The sequence below is a fragment of the Pempheris klunzingeri genome, chromosome 11 (genome assembly GCF_042242105.1).
Source record: "Pempheris klunzingeri isolate RE-2024b chromosome 11, fPemKlu1.hap1, whole genome shotgun sequence".
NCBI lineage: Eukaryota > Metazoa > Chordata > Actinopteri > Acropomatiformes > Pempheridae > Pempheris > Pempheris klunzingeri.
The window spans coordinates 5669006-5686102 of NC_092022.1; the positions used below are offsets into that span (position 1 = coordinate 5669006).

Here is a 17097-nt window from a genome sequence, read left to right on the forward strand (position 1 = left end):
AATTGAAGATTCCCAAAATTCAATAGATAAACAAAGAGATTGAAACATGTAACTACAAGCATACTTGGGAAGCAGCTACAGTTACAGAATATATATAAGAATAGATATCAAACAACCTTACTATTAGGTCTCGGTAAAGGTATCATCCTGTTACACTGACTGTAACATCCCGTTACACTGTTAGACTAACTTAAATCTGAGGGCAGTCAGTTCATGTGTGGTTTATTGAGATATTTTTTGGGGCAAGTTGATTATGTAAGTGCTATGTCGCTAAATGCCCGAGGTATATAGGAATGTTTTAAAAAACTCATGCATTTCTGGGTAATAGTTTTCTATCATCAAAAAGAAGAGAAAGCATGGGTGGGGGGGTCAGACATGCTCTTTCTCATCTCAGCTAGTTGTAAGGGCTGGTGAGTGTCTGTCAACTGTATCCTATTGAAGTTAATGAAAAACTAGGGGGCGCTATGATAAAAACCAAACATGTCTCCCTTTTAGATTTTGATTTGTGCTCAAAGGAGAACACAAGTGACGTACAGAGCAGATATGTATGCTGTAGCAAACAAAAGAATGCTTCTTAATTTCAGTTCACCGGTGCTACGTAACTACTGTGGACAGGAAAGCTCATCCAGTGTCAGTATTTGAAAGCTACACAGGGCTCCATTCAGTAATGTGCCATTGAAACTGACAGTGTGTCTCCTAGTAACGGTGATTCTCATATGTCAATGTCAATCAAACAATGACATGGGAAATACCTGTAAGCCTGTACTCTGGTTATACAAATATATCCAATAGTAATTTTATCGTCTCTTGACGAAAATTATGCACAACATCTGGAGTAACATGATAGTTTATATTTCCTTGCACAAAAAGTGTGGAGAATTTAAACTTTAATTAAATTTTGTTGAATTAAAGTTTAAAGTACAGCCACAAAGCTGTATCTGTTACCACATCAATCATATATTAATCATAATTCAATATACTTAAGCAAAAAATGTTGGCAAAACTAAACAGTATTAATATATTAATGTGGCTGCTGAATAACAGATTACTTGAAGACATTTTAACTGCTAAGGAGACACGATGGAGCCGCAGTGTTAACTGGAACGTGACCCAGTGGACATGATGAGTTTGGTTCTGTAGCTTCTGTAGTAAGATTTACTGGATGTGGTTGAAAACACAAAGAGATGATCATGAGATGTCCTATGTCCCTTTAAGCAGAGATGACTTGATGCTGTCTATAATGACAAAGAGATTTCAGAAATAAATTTAGCGTCTTTTGAAAAGTGGTTTGACGATCAATAAAACTGCAACATACCAATCTGTGCCTATTATCACCAACGCTAGTGGGCCCTGTAATGCTTGATTTGTTTGAAGATGTTGGTCCAGCTATGGGCGAAGAACTCGCCACAGAGACCTGGAGATTTATGAGAGGACTCCACCTGTTTAATTTCCCTCCTTATCATTACCATCCTTAATTCCTAGCTTCAAGACAGGTGATATGAAACAACATGTGAGGCAAAATAGAACAGTTCACTTGGGATTAAATGCTGAGTGAGGCAGTGTTTGAAAAAACCTGCAGGAGTCCTATATAAAGTGCTGCAAACGAGGCCATAGTGTACAGTATATCTATCGCAGTAGACTGAAGCCATGAAGCTGAGGCCGTGGCTGTACAGTATTACTGACTACACCGTGTGCTCTTTTATACATTCTGGCTGCTCCCCATTGTCTTCTCCTACAGTAAATCAATAAGAACCCTCAGTTCATTATTCAGTTCAACAGAGCTAACACCCATAACCACTGAGAGTGATCAGTGAAGCATCAAAACTCTGACAAACTGTGTGAATATTATAACAATCTTGCTGTCGTAGTTTTTACAGAAGTGAAATCTCATTCTCTTCACATCTGGTGCCTTCAACATATTGCATATTTCTGCACTGTTTTAGGAAAGCTATGGAAGCCATGACAACAGTATTTCTAAGGAAGCTTTTTATCCAAACCCTAGAGGCTGTTTTCCTTTCACTGGCTCTTTGTGCAGGTGAGAATGATGGTATTCAAGCTACCAAACATCACAAGAAAACTGATTCTGTTTAATCAGAAAGAAACGTGCCTGTTATAAGATAGAAAGTCCAACTGCAGTTTTATCTAATGCTCATATTAAATAATTTAGAAGATACATAAAACAATATGCACAATTTGTACAGAATACAAGCACTTGAGAGTATGAAAAGGCCCGTACCAACTTTTTTTTAAGCTAACATAACTTCAACAGGACACATGGCTTTCAAGATTGCATCTATTTCACAGTCACAAAGTCTTGTAGGCAAATCAAAAGTACTTTTTTTTTTTTTTAAATGGATGAAGTTTTCATCCAAGTCATACCAACTGCCAAATCTGAGATGATGCAGTTTTGATTACAGCAAGCAAAGAAAAGCTCTGCTGTCAGTCAGATCTGGAGACTTTATTCGTCTCATGGGATCAAAACAGTCATGTCATTGCTTGCTCTCCAGATTTGATCTGTTTACAAGCTCACAATTCTTAAAAGTCCAAATGAAATCACAAAAAACATCCCTTATATAGTCAAAAATCATATCCAAAGTCAAATTTACTACTGGTACTGTTAATATTTCTTTTGTGACTGAAATAAATGAAAAAGCTTTTTGAAGCTCCAAAGGTAGCTGTGGGAGAACAGTTGGTCTGCCACTTTGGTTGGGACTGAATTATCACAATAACTACTGGATGGATTGCCTGCTCATTAATTGTTGGTGCATCATGCTGCTGCCAGTGGCGTTGCTCTAGATATGTTTTCCGTTTCAGTCGACTGAATTTAGTAAAGGCCTTATAGAGATCTTTATAACTGTGAGCTGTGGCGGATAAAAACATCCAATTTAATTTCAGTTGGACTAAAAGGATCCTTTTGAATTTGTCTGCTTGTTAAACAGTTTTAGCATTAATGGATTCCACATAATGGAGGCAAAAGAAAACAATGTATCTCACCTAGCATGATTTGTACAAAAGTCAACAAAATGTAGGTGTGATCGCACCCTCAGAATCTGTTGAGTACCACCATTTGTACTACAGTCTCAGCTCAGCAACGTGCAGACCAGAGGGGTGTCTTCCTCATTTGCAATAGATGCTAGGAAGTGACACTAATTGCACAAACACAGCTTCTGTGGCTTTTCACCAAGTCTGGCAAGACTGGGTTGTTGTAAATTTTGTCCCAGTAGTGAAAAGATACAGCAGAGCTCATTCTGGCACAAATGCGCAATATATGTACGCTGGGCGGGTGGGTGTAGGGGGATGGGAAGCCATTTTTAGAAATTCAGGGGGCGTACAGGGAACCATGGGCTGGTGTGAAAAAGCCCAGTGTGTTCCTGGTTCACGTTACTCTCTCTCCTGCTGTGCTAATGTTTTTAGCTGGGTGAACCATGAAAGCTTTGCAGTTGTCACCACTGATCTCAATATTGCAGGTTTTAATGTGTGAATAACCGGCATGTTTTACACACAGCAGATACTGAATAGTAGAGGGAAGGTGCATGACAGGTGCAGTGGCAGAAAGAGGTGAGGTTCAGTTTGTGTGATATATAAAGAGGAAAACGCATATTATTATGTTCATTATCCTGTTGCAGTTATGGTGGTGGTTACGTCTACAATGGCTGGATGTGTAAAGTTTACAGTAGCATTTTGTTTGGTGGTAGATGCAAAGGAACACATTGAAAATCACAGGGTTAAAAACTGATCCAGCATGGGTCATATAGCACTGATGGAATAATAGGTCAATTTTTAACTCAGTGATTTTTGAAAAGAGGGTTATTCAAGTGAAGAAATGTTTTTTGTTGATTTTTAGCAGGATGAGTCATGCAAACATTGGTCACGACAAGTTCTAATATTGTGTGAATTATAAATGGGATTAACATAGACTAAACACAACAAACTTAAATTCAGCAGCATTCACACTAATAATAGACAAAGACTGTAAAGTAGACCCAGTATATTGACAGAAAGTAGACTCACTTCTAAAACGTGTTACTGTCACTGGATGAGCTTAAGTACTCATTCTAATCGATTCTAAGTTAGACTTTTAAGGTGGAAACACAGAAACAACGGCAGGCATGTGTAGAGTGACAAACACCAATGGCTAAGACAAAAAAGTTGTTTTCCATTGAAGTCAATACAAACCATGACAAAGTGCTGAACTGGAGTGCTGTTCAGCAGCAGAGCACTCAGTGCTGCCACAGGTGGCTGGAAGCTGTATTACAACAATAATAATCAATAAAATAGATTTTAATGGAAGAAAACTTTTTCTTTTTATTACTTTGCACAAGCCTGACGTAATTTTTTTCCCCAATTTATGAGTCACTGATTGCCTACGGTCTGGTGACTTTCAGCATTCCTCCTGTGGCAAATTTTATGAGCTGCCGTGTGACTTAAATGCACAGCTTTTGAGAGATGGTCACCCAACAACACGATGTGTAGTATCATGATGGCTGATCAGGGCTAGCCACCATAAGGTATTTAATGGTTATGCCACATTATTAAAAGCTGTATCAGCCTGACTGTGATGAAATGAGTAAGGATGTGTTTTACAACTTATGAATTCAGCTTTTCAGTTGTACTTGTCTTTTCTAAGATACATAGTCATGCTGTATATACCTAATCCTTTACTATGTGTCAGTGAATAATGAGAAGATTGACACACACATGGAGCAGGAAACCAAGTAAACTTTGTTGGCAGGATTTTTCATGTATAATGAGGAAAAATCCGAAGAGAGATCGTGTGCACTGTTGTGTTTCAGTCACATGGAAGGGAGATACTGAGTGAGTGATTGAGCTGAGTGGGTATAATGCACACTATACAGTATGTGCGCATTCACCCGTTTGGTACGAAAGTGCATGTTTGCTACATGGGAGTTACGTTCAAGGGACTAGAGGGTGATATGTTCAGACAAGTGATCCCGCACGAAGCCTCAAGAACAGCATCAGTAGTTTGCAGCTGACCCTGCTGTAGCCTGGGAGACTCTTCACTCAGCCAGGCAGAAACAAGAGACATGAAGAAACCACATCAAGTCATGGGGGGGAGCTGATGGGAAAGTGATACACAGTGAGTGACCTGGAGCACAATGCATCTATGCTTGGCCTGTGGGCTGCTGGCAGGCTGAGAGAGAGGAGATAGCAGAGACGTAGACTGACTCACTGAGCTGAGTCTCGTAAGAGGAGCTGTGAGCGTGGTGATCCATATGTGGGAGGACAGGCTTTGCTTTTACGTCCACTCCATCGTCTTTTAAAATGACAAGAAGTGATTGTACTGAATCCCTAAAATGGTGATACATGGGCAGATGTTTCCATGTGATAATAGAAGCTACTGAACGTATAGAGAATTCACAGGAGCTTTCACATTTGTTGTTGTAAACACCTCTGGCACCAGTGTAGTCACACCACCAGAATTCTGTCTTTGAAACTGAATTTTAATAACCACATTTGATATTTAAAACAACTGCAATAATGTTAACCCATGAGAAAACCCATGGGGCAATGCCACTTTAGAACATCTGTGTTTAATTTTGTATGTTTATTTGGGTGTCTCTTTTATCTCTGTAAGATAAATATTTCCATATTTTCCTCAGATGGGATTTAGTTTAGGTTCTGATGATGCTATGCTATATGTGTTTGCCTCCACAGAGAGAGCTCTGGCATCTTTCAAAGCTCTAGTCTCTTGTTGGCATGTGTAGAATCAAGTCAATGTGGCGCTTGGTAGAGTAACACTTTAAAGGCACAGGCCAACAATTTGGGAAATACTACTTTTTCTGTTTTTTTAGTCAAGTCACGTCCGTAGTATTTATATAGCACGAATTCATAACAAAAGGCATCTCATGACACTTTTCAGATGGAGCAGGTCAAGACCAAAGTCTTTAATTAACAGAGACCCAGCGATTCAAGAATTCAAAATTAAGGATTCAAGAATCCCCACATGAGCGAGCGCTAGCGGACATATTGTAATTGTATTATTCACACTCATTCAGAGCTTTCAATCACATCTTGTGGTTTTCCTTGATGGATGGATGATTGTTTCAAGATCAACAAAAAAATGTATACGTAAAACTTTATAAACTGTATACGTTGTATATCTGCACTATGGTGAGTTGTTGAAGTGATGTATATGTGCTGTTGCTCATGTTTGTGGCTGAAGGAAAGTCCTTACTTTACAGAGATAAAATCCTTCAGATGAGCGGAGACCCCGAGAAGCTTGCAGTGGTTAGTGATGTAGCTGATGTTAGTCAGGACGATCTTCTTCTTGTACATTTTCCCCACTTCAAAGTCCTAAAACAGACCATTTACTTTAATGTCAGTCTGTTGCTATTACAATCCATCAACAACTGAATTATCAAAAATCAAATTAATCATCACAGAATTAGACACAGGAAAGTGCTCATTACATGCGAGTTCATTAGCATTTATTCTGGTAAAAGTAATGAATTCCTACCTTGAATAGGATGACGTCTGGTTTACTGATGAATGGACGCCCTTTAAACTCTTTTCCGTGAACTTTTTTAGCGGGCAGGTCGAGCTTTCCACTGGCCATCGCAGGTTCTTCCTGCTTTACTTCTGTCAGCACCAATGTAGTTTTCTCCTTCTGGAGCTTCTATAACAACACAGAGAAGCCACAGCTGCTGAAGTATAAATACTCACAATAATAAAACTGTGACATTGTAACATAACAAAAACAAAGATTTATATAGAACACAAACACAGGTAGCAATAGGAAAGAATGTCTTGTGATTATGAAACAAAATTTGTCATAAAAAATTCTCCTGATTCATTGATTAATCTGTGTATGAGCATATAGTTTCATCTTTAGCTATAGTAAATTTGAAACTTTTTTCCAATGTCAAACAGTCTGAGTCGTTGTCATTGTGAACGTTAAGAGGTTTTCATTTATCTACATGTTGAACTTTGTTTTTAAGGGTCGTGACAGAATAGAGCAGAGATAAAGTAAAGTAAAACTAGTTAACTTTGTCCCTGTTCTATTCTGTATGTATGTAAAGTACTTGACGTGAATACTGACATTTCATCATCATTCTCCCCCTCATGAATCATCTAATTAGCTTTGTTACATTGCCGTGCTCATCTACTGCACTAGCCATTAGTGTGCTGAGAAGCAGCCTTTGATGAGGGCACGAGTCTGATCTGTATGTTAGGAGGAGAGATCACTTCCACTTGACTGGGCTACTGAGCTGTAGCACCGCGCTCGCTCTGAGGCCTCAAAGGCACCAGCACAATGAGAAGTGATGCCTGTCGCCCCACATCTCAAGTGTGTGGGGGGCTGGATGAGACAGAGAGCCAAGTTACCTCCATGACAGTGAGCTAGAGACACTTCTGCCATGGAGCAGCCCTTGAGCAAGGCACTTAATCTTCAAGAAGTATCAGAATTGGTGCTGTCACTGTGGTGCAACTCTGCTACCTTAACCCTATATATATTGACAGAAATGGAAAAAACAATACCAACTTTGGCTTTCAAAAAGGTCTACAGTGTTCACAGACTGTATTAGAAGGTCAGCGCTGGGTGCTTGCAGGCTCTCAGTGTGCTGTATGCTAATTTGTTAGTTTATTACTCACAACACAGATATCAGTGTGATACTTCTATTGTAACTTGTAACATAAATTGATCAATAACTAATTTTTTTCTGATTTGACCTAACTATGTATATACAATAATCCCAATGATGGTGATGATTGTTATTGTATCATATGTAATAGCAGTACTATTAACAAATAGATTACTTTAGCCAGGGATCATTTTACATGGGAGGAATTGTAAAAGTAGAAGCCATAGTTAGCTGACAAGATAAAGAGCTGCAGGCAACAGGTGACACACTCAGCGCAGTTGTTCACACACAGATAATAATATATGACAAATAATATTACACCAGCTTTAAGAGGTGTTGGGTAATGTGTTCATGAAGGGTCATTTGATTAATCAATAACAGGACAGCAACTATCAATCAAACTAATCTGTTGATTTGGTTTTCAGCTAATTAATGAATCACTAGACATCATTAAGTAAGAATGTAAATTCTACTATTTTTAATTCAAACACTGTGGGCAAAAAGAAAAACTCATATCTAAAAATGATCAGTTCAAGCTCTCAGAAATTTGGATCATTCAAGATCTCAGTAACTTTCTCAGCTTCATGGCCTCATTGTTGTGCTGGGGAGAGTTTAGACAGACTTGTGCTCTGTGACACGTGTTGACTCTTTTCATTTGCCAGTGATGAGCTTCACAGGGAGAATGTAGAGGTTCCCCCTCCAGAGCTCAGCCCCCTGATACACGTGCCTCGACCAACTAGCAGGAGTCTGCAGCGCAGGAACGAGAACATGATCCCTCATTGGCTTCACATCAGCAAACACTGACAGTTGCATTTATTGGAACACTCTAACAAGCTGGAGGTACAGCTACTGGGAATTGTACCTGTGTTTTGTTCCTGTCTCTACCCATGCAACCTCAACCTCCATTTTCAAACAGCCTGACCGAATCAGTGAACAAGAAAACAGTTGAATCAGCTTTGTTGTTTACATCAAACCCGCTATGCAACTATTTCAGATCAATTAAATATTGGCTTTCTGGGAAATTACACAATTTCACTGAATTACACAACATGCTTCAGTTTGCAGGTGGGGAAATCATCTGCTGAAAAATATGCAATAAGCACAGCCATAGAAAAATGATGTGCCTACTGTGAATGGGACATGATTTATGAGTGTTTAATTTTAGCAGCTTGCAGGGATTTGCTTTCGGTTGGCAGTGGCTGTTGTTTCAGTGCACCTTGTAGTCCTGGTCCCACAGCCCAGAGAACTCGGGCTCAGCCAGGCTGTCAGCCAGGCTCTGGTGGTCCACATCCTGGTGCATGGTCTCCTCCAGGTCCTCAACATCAGAGGAAACGGACGACGAGCTGCTATCACTGAACTCTCGTAACTGCTGGGAAAATGCACACACACATATCATAATTATTTGAAATGCACTTGATCTCCTTTCACAGTCATTTTACAAATGTCCTCTCATATGTTATGAACCACTCACAGTTGTGGCTCTCTCCTCTCTCTCTGGTGGGGGGCTGGGATCCAGGTAGTGCAGGAGCTTCTCTCTTGCCCTCCCCAGAGATGGGAACTTGTCAGTGTTTGAGGGTTTAGGCAGCAGTGTCTGGTGCCTCTTTCTGCTCTTTACCAGCTGTTCCTCCTGAAGGATTTTTGCCACAATCTCCACCCTCTTTGACTTCTGCTTCTCCTTGAATTCCCTGAGAAGGACAAATCAACTACACTGCATTATACTGAAATGCGGTCATGTATTCCTCAGCGCACAGCGAGAGAAAACACCCACACACTGCTGCATGGAGTGGGAGTGGAGGACATGCATGTGGGAGAGGAGAGGAGAGGAGAGGAGAGGAGAGGAGAGGAAAGGAGAGGAGAGGAGAGGAGAGGAGAGGAGAGGACATACTCTTGTTTTCGTTTTATCTCCTCTAGTTGTTTCTGTTGGTACATATGCTTGATACTGTTGATGCCTTGGGCCTGCAGGGATTTTCTCAGTTGTCTCTGCTGCTGCTCTTTCTTCTGGGCGTTGGCTTTGGCTTTGCTTTGTTGGACCCGTATGCTCTCCTAAAGAAATCGCACCAGATTAATGATGCTATATTTGACCATATGAGGCGTTGATCATTTGAACTTAGAGAGACGAATGTTAAAGACCCATTTCCTCCTATGAAATGTACCTGTTGAATGTTGAATTTGGAGATACAGCACTAAGCATGATGATGATAATACTGCAAGATAGTGATGATGAGCATATTAGGGGTTGGGTTGTAATAATGACAAAATAAAGATACAATAAATCTGCTTCACATCTCTGCTACGTGGAAGAGAGAATTTAGTCAGAGTGGATGGAATAAGTGTATCCATGTCTTAATGACATGTGTTGTTCAGATGTATAGTGATTTCCTTTGGCTTCTGAATGCAGGTTTTAGAATAGCAGTTTCAATACAATAAAGTCATTTTGCAATTCCACATGATCAGAGACATTACTGCAACTTCAACAAGTCATGCTACTACAAATTTGTAACTTATGACCTCAAATTTGTGTAATTTGTGCACACATTTGTCATTTGGGTTCTAAAATTAATGTCACGGAATCAGCAGGAACTGCAGTTCCAGTTTGTTGTGTCACATTATATTTGCCCTTGTCCTACCAACACTCTTGTTTATACAGTTACTGCTTCTGTCCAGCTGAGATTAAAAAAGGTTGTTTTGTAACCTTAAATTCTTAATTAGTCCTAAATGTTCACAATGTGTTTGTACAAGTGGAGGTAACTTCTGTTCTGTACTTTGCTTAAAATGCATTATTACAAAATGATGACGCTAGACTGAAAACAGTACTGTGCCTGTTTGTTATGAACTCAGAATGCGTACCCAAAAGATTATTCACTAATGTACTTAAGGGTGATCATATATTGCACTATAGATATGGTAGCTATAGAAAGTGTTAATAATACATAGTGCTACATCTTGCGCATCTCATCACCTCAACCATAATGGCTGGAGTATCCTTATGGGAGGGTGTTGTTGCTTACTTGGGCGGCTGCTATGTTTGATTTCAGTGACTTGACAGCCTGTATCCTCTTTTCCAGTAACTCCCTGTTCTGCTGCTCCTTCTCGGCCTCCCGCTGACGCATCCTGAATGAAACAGGGACAATCACAAAACACAAGTGCTAAATTACAGCACAGAGAGACAAACAAATCTGCTATTACTGCTTGGGACTGAAACTTCCAGGGGCTGAGCAACACTGAGGTTGATGATCATAATTCAGAGAAATGCTTTATTCTGTATAACCATAACCCCCTGGGCTGTCACATGCATGTGTATGTAAGCAAATATCATGGTTAGCGGAAAATACATGCGGTGCAAAATGCTGCTTTTAGTTGCAATGTTTTACTTGATTTTCTGGACTCTCTGAGTTCCTCTCTGTGTTTGTGACACTCAGCACCTTGCTCACTGTTCTTACCAAAGATTTAAATCTGGAAACATACTGGTCACATATATATAACTTTTTTACAGGTCAAGTGATTTAGAAACAGCTGTTCATTGTAGTTCATTGTAAATGTTATTCAGGAAGAGTAAATTGTGGATTTGTTGTGGATTATTTTCAGCTGCTGATTCACACACATTTAGTGTATGTAGGCTTGACTCAAAACGATATCAGTGCCTGAGGTCATGGTGTGTGTTTTTAATAGTTTTTCGACAACAGTGGAGCTTAATGACACAGAGGAATAAACTACAGAACATCAGGCTTTGGATACTCAGGAAATACTTATTGGGACAGCACCAGTCTATTGTTAGTTTTGGTTTCGGCCTCAATTGGCATTAAGGACATTTACATTAGGGCTGACAGAAGCCCACTGTCGCAGTAGACTAGTATAGACCAGAAAGAATTTCATGAACAATTTCATGCCATTTCATTTTTTGAGAAATATGATTTCTAACTTGAATCACTTTTTTCTGCCCAGATCTGATCTGCTATTCACTTTCAGCCAGAACTTTTCTGTGTGAAGCTCTTTTAAGTATTTTGCCTGTAATATACTCCGCCAGTATGAGCAAATGATCAATAGAATGCGTCAATCTCCAATGAGTCCTCTGAGATACTTAATATTCTTGTTCTAGTCTAAGCCATGTTCATTGGCTTAACAGCTGATTACCTTTTAATGGTCTCTTTCAAGTACTTGGCAGCTATCTTGTGGCTCGCCTGCCCCTCTTCAATTTTCTTCTGACATTCAGTCTCCTCTTTCTTCAGCATGGCTGCCTGTTTACTATCAGAACACAATTACATATACTTTTATAGTCCTTATGTGGCTATTCAAGGTCCATATAACTTATTCCTCATACAGATTATCATAAAAGAATCAATAAAGACTTGCCATAAAATAATTTCACAGGACATAAAATATTGTAGGCAGTGACACTTTGAATACACATTATGTTGGATTCAATCTCACTATAGTGCACACATGAATATGTCAGTTAAATTAGATGCTATATCTTCTATCTATTTGTTTATATATGGAGCTTAATCATTTTGTATGTATAATGGGGCACTAGTACACAAAGAAACAATGCAGTGTGAATGGACAAGGCTGTTTTCCCTACTCCCTGAGACGCTGCATCTTGAACTGCAGGTTCTGGCTGGTTTTCCTCTCCCGCTGCAGCCTTGTTGCTGCCTTCTGGGCTTTAAGGACCTGGAAGACCCACTCCTCCTCCTGCACCTCCTGCCGGAGCGAGGAGAACCTGCCAAGCTCCACCTCCACCTCGCTCAGCTCCAGCCTGAAGGGCAACGATGTAGAATAAGATGGATGTAGATAGAACATAAAGTGTAACATGCTGACTGATGGTCAGATAGAACTGGTACAGTAGTTCCTTACAGCCGAGTGAGGCAGGATTCCTTCTATGATTTACAAAATGATCAAAACTGGCCACACTATCAACATAACAACAGTTTTTATTGCATATCAAACTCTTAGGATATGGTCATGCCATCTTTGCTTTCTTGGTGACAGTTTACACCATTTATTTGTGGGATGCAGCTGCAGAAAGAACACTGAGTAAGACAAAACATATGGGGCTGCACTGGTGTGGGCGTATTTCACGTATCGCTGAGATAGCAAAATACAATCCAGGGAAGTGCTATTTGAGAAATAGAGCCATGGATTTGAAGGTTTTTCAGATACCTGAACACTGCACAACAATTTGTAATACTATTAGACTGGATTTTACAACTCCACAGTTATCATGGAGGTAATCATTTTATCTTTTGTCGTGATAATTGCAAGGTAAAATGTAGAAATACAACAGTCATGTTACAAAGCAATCTACAGGGAATGTACACTTATGACTCTGATTGGCAAATATGGTGCTTTGTTGCCGAATGTTGCCAAAGTTTAGGCAGGGTAATTTTTTTGCTGGATGACCAAGCATTGTTTTTCTGTGTCACGCAGCACTAGCGCCTGTCAAAATGAGACCTTACAGTCAAACCATTTTCCTCTCTGACTCACTCTTGTTGCTTCAGCTCAGTGTGCATGTGGCCCTCCAGCTCCTCCTCACTCTGTAGCTTCTGACACAGTAACTTATGCTGGGCTCGCAATCGAAACACTGCCGCACTGCAGGATAAAATAAACAGAGTGGAATATACAAAGGACTGACAAATCAGAAACACCTCGTATATCAATATTAAGTACAGACCAGCCATTGCTTGTAAATTTAAAACTGACCTGTTGTCTGCTGCTTTCTGTTGCTCTATTTCTTCCTCCAAGTCATCTCTCTGCTCCAAAAAACTGTCAATGTTGTGACGACACAGTTGCAGCTCCTCTCTGGAATAAAGTAACATGAGATAACAGAGACACGTTCAGGTGTTCAAAGCATCAGGCCAGTAGATTACCTTGTGGCCATCACAACATTAGGAAGGTAATTATGTTGGCTAACAAGGCATCCTATTGAAGATGTTGAAAAGCTGAGAGTGGACACATAAAAGCTTTGAATAGCCCAGTGTTCTTTTTGCAGTCTAATGATGTGCAACATAACAATCTGTGACTGGGGAAAAATACTCATGAAAAGAAAATCATGGCACATGGTACAGTAAAAGCTGCAGATTGGTTAAAAGCCAGGTGCGCTTAGGTTCCATTAAACTCATGTTTGTGAGCAGTGCAGCTCCGCACTGGCCTTCGATGTTTTGTGCTAAAGGAAAATGACAGCCACTTTTGCTGGGGACTGTATCACAGTTCATTGGGTGCTCAATGGCTCACAGTGCAGACAAATAAAAAGAGGGAGGAAAAGAAGGGAGAGAGGACATTATGGGAAATGTTCTCTCAGTAGCTGAAATGATTTCTTGCAAATTGCGGAATCAATTGGTACAGAAATGATTGGCCGTGTGTGAAGAGGGCAAGAGGGGAAAGACCTGGCAATGTGGAATAACACTGACACTGAAAAGATTGTGGAAAACTGTTTTTTCTTAGCAATGCAATGACCTGTGACAAACAGACTTGTGTTTTTTGGTATCATTACTAAAAAAAAACATGTGCAAAGTTTTCCATTACATGTATAAGTTTCTAGAAAGACACAGGCATCTCTGTCTAGGTTAAAGAGGCAACTGTGGCTCTAGAGGTCTGTTGGCTGCCAGATCCAGACCTGGCTTTCAGCACGTCATTCTCCTTCTGTCGGTGAAAGCAGTCCAGCTGGTCCAGGTTTCGTCTCAGCTTGAACATCCGTGCTGTCTCGGCATAACTCCTCCTCTTACCAATGTCGGCCGCAACTGCAAGGTTACCATCACCATCGCTATCACCTTCGTCCTCTCTGCGGGCAGATGCAAAATGACATTTAGGAAAGGTTGCATGTTTAATGCAAAATCTGATTATTCATTATGTGCATAAATAAAATTATACCGCTATTATGCCTGGAGGTGATTGCACTGAGGTTTTTCAATGCAGAAAACATAATTAATCCATTTTGGAGAAAACAGACAAAATTGAGCTTTATTGTTTTCTATTAAAACATACTGAGAATCACAGTGAGTCACAGTGACTTGATGCTTTAAATACTGAGATAACAGGATTAAGGATTAATACATAGATATTTGTATTCTATTGTCTTGATGATATGATTCACGGAAAAGCAAGAAACACCCACTCATACAGCTCTTCTAACCACTCCAAATCAGGTGGAAAGGCTGGTTTTTCATCTTTAACGGTCTCCTGGCATGGATCATCTTCTGAAATACACAGCACATTTACATGAAGTGAGAACATCCAAGTCTACAATTAAATGCATGTCTATGTGTAATATGAATGAAGGAGAAGAGGGTATCTAAGACCAGAAAAGCAGCAAAAGGAGGTGTCACTCACCTTCACTGTCCTCATCAGTGCTCAGGTGGACACCCAGCAGTTCACAGCTGTCTGACACATCAAATGGACTTTCCCTGTCTTCAGTGTCCATTCCACCTGTTTATGAATAACACAGGTGCATACTACCAGATACACCTATAGCTTCCTATAGCTATAGGAGGTTTGTTTTCTTTCAGCTCAGGGCTGAAAGAAAACAAACCTCTTAAGAAAACGCGAATCGCTACTTCTCTCATCCGGCAGACAGCATTAATTCATACTGGTCACATTTAAAAGGTAAAAATTTCATTTTAAAATGCTGTTTGGCGAATTTTATGTATGCCGATTCAAAGCTTGGCACTTAATGTATGAAGGGAGATGTTGGGTCATGCTTTTGAGGAGTGTAACATTGAGAGTGTGTAAGACGACGTCCAATTTCTGATGTGTGTTTGGCGTGTCGTTCACTCAAGAGAGGCTAGCTAACATTAGGCTCAGGAAGCTAGAAAGACAGGAAACTACAGCATAATTAATGCTGAGTTTAGGCTGTATCGCATTTAAAGTTAAAGAGTTTATTTAGCAAGAATTAAGCAGTTACCTCTTTTAGCTGGGCTTTCCTTCGCTTGGCAGGACACCGTCTCAAAATTACTTTCTCTCACAGCAAAAGTTAATCCGCCATGTTTGTTAGTGTTTCCATGGAGACTGGACGCAAGGGGCGTGGCTTTGACGACGTCAGTTAACTGTACGTCCAACTGAAACCTGGTGGCAAAAAATAACTACTACTAATAATAACAATAATGAAAATGATAATAATAATAATAATAATACAATAATGATGATAATATAATAATAATGGTAGACAACTAACTCATGTGTATGCACAATGCTGTTGTACCTCTAATCTAAACACTGATTAAATACTGATTATTTTCTAATATTGTCATTCAATTACATGTGATTTGTGACTTTCTGATTGATGTCTGTATAATTTCCTCCACTAACACCACTTTATCAGTCAACAGCACTCAACAGAAAGTACCTCAGCTGGTTCAGACAGAGGGAAAAAAATCTGTGAGTTATGCAAAATCTTTTGTCATGCATGCAAGAGACTGTGTGGTCCTATCTGATTTAGCCTACACTGGGAAAAGACATTAATTTGTAGCTGATCAGTGTTGTACTAGCACAGTGGGGTTTTTACTGGCAAGGGTCTCTTTAATTTGATGTAATAAAGCTTATTTTCAATTCATGGAGATGTTGAAGATGAATTCAGGGGAGGACGAAGGAGTGTGTGTCCTACTGTATACCATATTGTAATCTTGTGATGCAGGAATATCTTATATCGCCGTGGGAGAATGAATAAATAAGTAGTACGAGTGTGCACGTGTGTGATGTAGGATATAGGGGCAGGTTTTGCTGGAGAGATAAAGGCAGAGCAAAATAACTGTGAGGGAAATAGACTCCTGCCGACATAAAGACCGGAGCAACAGGAGGAGAACAGAGCGAGCAGAGAAGGAGAATACATGAGGGTGTGAGGAATAAAAAGAATAACAAATACCTTGTGTTTGAGAGACACAGAGGCTACACAATCAAATGCAGTGCATTGCAGCGTGTACTGCAGCCTGGTATCTTCATATCAAAAGGTGCAAATCCAAGCGGAAGGTCCGGTGGGAGGGAGAGACAGTGGTTTGAATCCACAGCCACTGAGTCCATGCAGGCCTGTCTCTGCTCCCCAGGGCGAGGCAGCAGAAACCAGGGCAGGTGCACTGCTGCAACTGTGCACTGAACTACTCTCCCCACAGCACATAAAAGAGGTTACGCTTAGTGAGCAGAGAAGAAAAGCCTGCACATTTTGAATTGAGAATGGAGGATGCATTTCTTGTTGTGACAAATTGAGAGGAGATTAACATGAGATTATACCTCTGGGACCAATATAATCAATTCATTGGATAATTTCTGTGGGGAATGAGATGTGTTAATAACTTTACCTTGTTGTTTTGATTTTGTTTTATGAACAATCTTAACATTTGTCAAGGCCTGGTGACGATGAAGCGATGCATATATGTCCAAGGCTGACTAAGTAATTGGTGTTTGGTTATTTGCATCTGATTACCTCATTTAGTTGTATTTCCTGTACTCCATGTATATCCCCTTAAATAGGACTATAATATTTGTTTTGTCTGCAGTGTTGGGATCACTACAC

At 40.0% G+C, this 17097-nt stretch overlaps 1 protein-coding gene across 1 annotated transcript in view; it reads right to left on the reverse strand.

The window, feature by feature from the left end:
- Positions 1-15015, reverse strand: part of cfap74 (cilia and flagella associated protein 74) — a 50006-nt gene extending 34991 nt beyond the window's left edge. The window contains exons 1-13 of the mRNA XM_070840279.1: positions 14925-15015; positions 14716-14791; positions 14212-14376; positions 13299-13397; positions 13083-13187; positions 12181-12354; positions 11733-11843; positions 10610-10712; positions 9487-9644; positions 9073-9286; positions 8818-8967; positions 6479-6637; positions 6197-6315 (exon numbers count right to left, since the gene is read on the reverse strand). Coding sequence (XP_070696380.1) covers positions 6197-6315; positions 6479-6637; positions 8818-8967; positions 9073-9286; positions 9487-9644; positions 10610-10712; positions 11733-11843; positions 12181-12354; positions 13083-13187; positions 13299-13397; positions 14212-14376; positions 14716-14791; positions 14925-15015 — 1724 coding nt within the window. The remainder of the gene's footprint in view (positions 1-6196; positions 6316-6478; positions 6638-8817; positions 8968-9072; positions 9287-9486; positions 9645-10609; positions 10713-11732; positions 11844-12180; positions 12355-13082; positions 13188-13298; positions 13398-14211; positions 14377-14715; positions 14792-14924) is intronic.
- Between the last annotated feature and the right edge of the window lie 2082 nt (positions 15016-17097).